We start from the raw sequence: 5,088 nt of genomic DNA on the forward strand, positions 1-5,088 counted from the left end.
TTCTTATTCCTCTTGTGTATTATGTACGCAACACACACTGAAAAATCATCAAAGTTTAACAGTTTCACATTTCTGAAGATAAGAAAAATTAGTTTTGGTTTATTCTATTAAATAAGAAATATATGACAATGATGATAACAGAATAATTTAATTTTTGAATTAATTAATGACAGATATACAGACTTGAGCTTTGCATAAATCACAATAAACACAGTCTAAAACAAACAAAGCAACTCACAACTAATAGCTGAAATGAATTATGTCACACGTTACAGTGTCTGCAGTCTTTTCAACATTTAGACCAGATACATAGTTCACACAAGAAACAAAAAAGGAACAAACAGATTAAAATTAGCTAGTTTAGCTTAACATATGAAAAAAGACATAGGAAACATAGAGAAAGCCTGACATGAATGGTGGTTTCATTGGTGTCTTGGGACACTTTCAGGATGTTATGTCAAGATGTAAAAATGTGCAGACCACTCCTCGCTTCTGCAGAATCCTGAACAATATTTACTTTAACTTTTCTACTGACACAAAATAGCTACATCTCCATTGTGCGCGCCCATTACCCTCCAGGTGATGAGTTACAATGCACACAGTGTGACCTCTGCAGCACATAACAGACATTTTCAGGCAGAGGAATTATTATTGTAATAAAGTTGCACTACAGGGGACACAGCAGGGAGGAAAACGAGTGTATCGAGCCACACTGTCACAGACACCTTCTTGACTGGGCTCTGTGTGTCTGCCCGAAAATGGAGCTGACAGAAAATATAGTGAGTGACTGCTCTCACCACTAAGGAATAAAGAAAACACACTTGCATCAGTGCGCACACACATAAAGCTAGAAAAACACATTTTTCCTGGAGTCAATGGTGCATTTCAGGTTGTGAACCTTCCCCCGGCGCCTTACTAACCATGTCTTTTAAATCCCATTGCGTCAGTAACAGACAAACCTGTCTGTGCACAGGCCAAGAATGGAGAGAAATGCTGATGGAGACATCTTAGCACCAGAGCTGCCACCAGTCGTAATTGCAGTGCCCTCCATGTGTGTTCTACTTGCTGGAACTGTATTTGGGTTAAAAAACAATCCAGAAACTCAAATCCTGAACGGGAGTTTCTGTTGCGTGACATCACTGGCATAAGTGTCTAAATTTATCCAAAGGCCACAACTCAGCAAGTGTGACTTCTTGTCTGTGAATTAAACAGTTTGAGACTAAAGGTAATGCTTGCTGAGGACAGGGAAAACCACCACGAGTAGTAATGAATGTGAGACACTTTAGACTCATTTCATGGTTACAAAGTCCTCCACTGAAAATAGTAGGAGCTTTATACTAAAAGTAGACATTTATTACTCATTCCAATACAGTGGCTCTCAGTTTTGGACCTCCGCATTACACCACATCCTAAAGTGATAATTGGCATTTGCAGGTCTTTTCAGGACATCAAGGTGGCTCTCTTCAGGTTCTACTGCTCTCTCCTTTTATCCATATTTTCTATTTCAGTTGTATTCACAAATTAGCAAATTAGCTAGATTAGCATTGCACTTTGCATATATCATAACGATTCCCATGACCTCTAATGAGGCAGTGAAACACAAAGGCTTCGTTTCATCCCAAAATAGCACTTATGATTTTTGAAATAGATGGACAAATACAAAATATATTCACTATGTAATATTTCTATCAGATGATATAACATATATTCTTCTGGATTTCTTAAAATGTAGAAAATGATCAATAGACAAATAACTGTTACACTGCCAATAATCAAATATGCTGGTTGGTTCTAGAACATCTGCTGAGAAAAGTAAAATGTAGTGTTATTATTTTGCATATTTGCCACTGTTTGGTGTTTTATCAAGGTCTGCAGTGAGCTCACAGCTCTCTATGCTCAGTGTCTGTGATGAGTCTATACCTGGAGTGCAAGCAAGAAAAACTCTGAAAGACAAAGACAAAGACTTCAATCTTCTTGATATAGTCCTGAGTTCACAGCAATCAAAGCAGAAACAGCTCTGAGAAAATGACAGATAAGGTTTAGGAATGTTTCGGATGGCCTGGGCTTTGTGAAACAAGTCTTAAAAATAGTCTGAGTGACCTCGAAACAGGCAGGAAGCTCCGTAATCAGGCGACCTGGGGTCTTACCAAGGTCTGAAGGATGAAGCGGTTGGACTGAGGTTATTCAGCGTTTCTGATCTGCAGGAAAAGGCAGTAAGGAGAGACGACTGGCGTGTTTCACGTACACGTTGCCGTCCTCTAGTTTGACTTCATACACTTGTTGCTGAAACAATAAAAACAAAGACTTAGGAGCTGAAGGTTGGAGAAGAAACACAATACCTAGAGCTACTGTGGAAACAGTAAGAACTCAAAGTAAGTATAGAGTGTATTAAAGTTAAAAAGGTAGTAAATCCTAAATTCTGACTTCAGTGACAACAGTACATTTGTTATATTTCATTGTAGTGATGTACAAAAGACACAACTGTTTATGAAAATGATGAATGGAAAAGAAGATGAGATGTTTATGGAAAGTGTTGTTTGGACGGTTCATTGATTCACTCATCCAAACAGCAGAAGAGGGGAAGAAGACATGTCGGAAAACATGATCTTAACTCTGACTGATTTCAATCAGTAGAACATCCTACATCTAATAAAAGTGGGTGATTTGATTGGATTACAGTTTGATTGTTCACATCAACTCCCAGCTGTAGTCAGCAATTGAAGCTCCCTGCCTCCTGGGTATACAATTAAGTTTTCATATGATGACTTCGAAAGTCAGATACACATTTTAGTGTAAGCAATATAATGCCAGGTGGTCCAAAGATGATCATATATGGCATCTTTGCAGCAGAAATGCAACAGAAAACTATTAATGTTTTTCATTAAGTTACTAAAATTTGTATTGTGTTTATACAGAGCTTAAGAAGACAATTAAATATTCTGGTGGAAAAATAATACAGTATTATAACACTAAAAGCACATAAGAGTATTTCATGACTGACCTGTAATGAGGTCCCTGACTTTCCAGTCCTGAGGTCAAAGTCATAGTCATGCCAGGGACAGAAGACCTGCAGGACTCCATCAGCCTCCTCAATGTCCCCCTCACACAGTGGACCGCCTGGGGGAGACAGGAAATCAGTTTCTTCTCAAAATACATTAAATGTGATTGTGAGGCTTGCATAACATGGTGTTGCTCAAGATCATCACCATGACCCTCACATTTTGATGTAGTTTCATCAACAATAGGCTCCATTTCCTATGAAGCTCAATACGCTGCTGCACGCACATTTTTCATATTTACAAAATGCGACACGCTGTTTAATTCACCTAAAGGGTTAATCTAGGCGAGTATGGATTTGACAGTTGATAGGTTGTGGCTTTACCGGAGTGTGAACAGCGGGCATCCATGGCAAAAAACTCCCCCTTCACATAGAAGAGGCAGACATCAGAGTCGTAGCCGAGGGAGGAGTGCATTAGACGGCAGCGCTTCTTGGAAAGCTCCGAGGCCGGGCCTATGAGTCTCCATGAAACGCCTTCCGTGTTTCCTTCTTCATCCCCGGAGCCAGACGCCATAAAGAACGGCGAAATGAACTGCTTTTCTAATTTGCGCCTTTTTTCCGCCGGGGCAAATGCATTTGGCAGTTCGCTCTGTGCAAATATTCCATATTAACTACCAACCCTGGTACCACAGTCAGCCGTGCGGACTGAGCTGCCTCCATCCGAGCTGCAGCTCGCCGGTGAGCCGGGACACAGTCACACCGAGGCAGCGCAGTGCGCGAGTACCGCTGCTCTTCTTTTGAGCTACTGAAGATATGAATAAACGTTTGTCACAGATAACGAGATGCGCTGAAAACAAATTGATAGTAAATGTTTATCATTTGCACACGCAAATATGCAGCTGCTCTGATGATAATCCTAAAGCTCTGCAAGCAAAGAGCTTCATGTGGCTGCTGCCCATCATAAATGCTTGCTTTAATGTGAATGGACCCAGAAGAGACCCTTCCTGTTCTTTGATTAGGGTCAATCTGTGACATGAACTCACCGTTTTATGTTCAAACAATGCAACTCTGCAAATATACCGATCCTCTCAGCTATTTTGGTGGCCCACTGAGTTTATTGAGAACACTTAAACATACAGAGAATTGAACTTGTTCCCAAAGTATGTGGTAAATGTGGAACATTGCTTTTTATGTACTGTGCAAATAGTTCAAAACCATTTCTCAATTATCAGTTATAAAGCCTGTTATTGTTCTTTCATGGCAGACTCCATGCTGCTCTGTGCTCCAGACAGGTATTTGGCTGATATCATCAGTCTGAGTTTTTTCCACAGTGCAGTTTCTTAGCATTATTACGCGTTGTTTGTGAACTCTGCGTCTCAGTGTTTTAGGTGTTGAGCCTGCAAAACAACTGTGTGACGTTGTCTCTCATTGCAGACACAATTCTCTTGCACTTAATCATAGAAAAGCTGATGGAGATAAAACGTCACATCAGAGAAATACATCATGAAACAGGATCTTTAGCTTCTGTAACGCTTCCTATATGTGTAAATCTGTCTATGATCAAAGATTAATGAGTCAGAATTATCACCAGTGTATAAAACTGACCTTTCCAGTAGCATTGAAGTTGAGCTGTGTGGCACCTGCAAATTTGTCCATTTGGCAAATTGCAAAAAACATAAATACATATATGTATCTGTATTTCTTCAACTTTTATTCACCTTGTCTCCATCGCTTTATTGTGCCAGTAATAATGCTGCTGGCAGTTAAGCCTGTAAGTAATGTGAGTTGCTGTCTAGACTGGCATGATGCATAACAGAGGCCACTTGTTCTGATTCCTGACTTTGAGAAACTGACTCATGTAAGGCTGCAGCATGAGCGCAGATGTGAGCAGTAATGCCGTGAAAACGTGTCACGGGGAGGAAGAAAGAATGCTACTGCGTCTTGTCAGAAGTTGGATCCCAGCAAATGTAAACGTGAAGTCAAATCACTGAAGAATAGGGAAAGCCAGTGTAAAGAAACCTGAGCTACAGTAAGTGACTGGATTCTCATATATGTTGTGTGCTAAGCTAACAGCTTAAACAGACTGACAG

The 5,088-nt window shown here is 40.2% G+C and overlaps 1 protein-coding gene across 1 annotated transcript; it reads right to left on the reverse strand.

The window, feature by feature from the left end:
* Positions 1 to 132: 132 nt before the first annotated feature.
* si:ch211-212d10.2 (uncharacterized protein LOC557710 homolog) lies at positions 133 to 4,121 on the reverse strand. Its single transcript, XM_056377537.1, has 3 exons — positions 3,383 to 4,121; positions 3,002 to 3,117; positions 133 to 2,283 (listed from the first exon to the last, which is right to left on the reverse strand). Exons 1-3 carry the CDS (start codon positions 3,570 to 3,572, stop codon positions 2,185 to 2,187), a joined length of 405 nt encoding a protein of 134 aa, XP_056233512.1. The 5' UTR covers positions 3,573 to 4,121; the 3' UTR covers positions 133 to 2,184.
* Positions 4,122 to 5,088: the final 967 nt, after the last annotated feature.

The sequence above is a fragment of the Seriola aureovittata genome, chromosome 6 (assembly GCF_021018895.1).
Source record: "Seriola aureovittata isolate HTS-2021-v1 ecotype China chromosome 6, ASM2101889v1, whole genome shotgun sequence".
NCBI classification, from domain to species: domain Eukaryota; kingdom Metazoa; phylum Chordata; class Actinopteri; order Carangiformes; family Carangidae; genus Seriola; species Seriola aureovittata.

Bases quoted from the DNA above. Each gene is read 5' to 3' on its own strand.
- si:ch211-212d10.2 (XM_056377537.1), bottom strand. From the start codon at position 3,572: ATGGCGTCTGGCTCCGGGGATGAAGAAGGAAACACGGAAGGCGTTTCA. The intron at 3,118-3,382 runs GTAAAGCCACAA...TGTCTCCCCCAG, and splicing joins TGCCCGCTGTTCACACTCCG to GCGGTCCACTGTGTGAGGGG. The intron at 2,284-3,001 runs GTCAGTCATGAA...TTATTGTTTCAG, and splicing joins AGTCAGGGACCTCATTACAG to CAACAAGTGTATGAAGTCAA.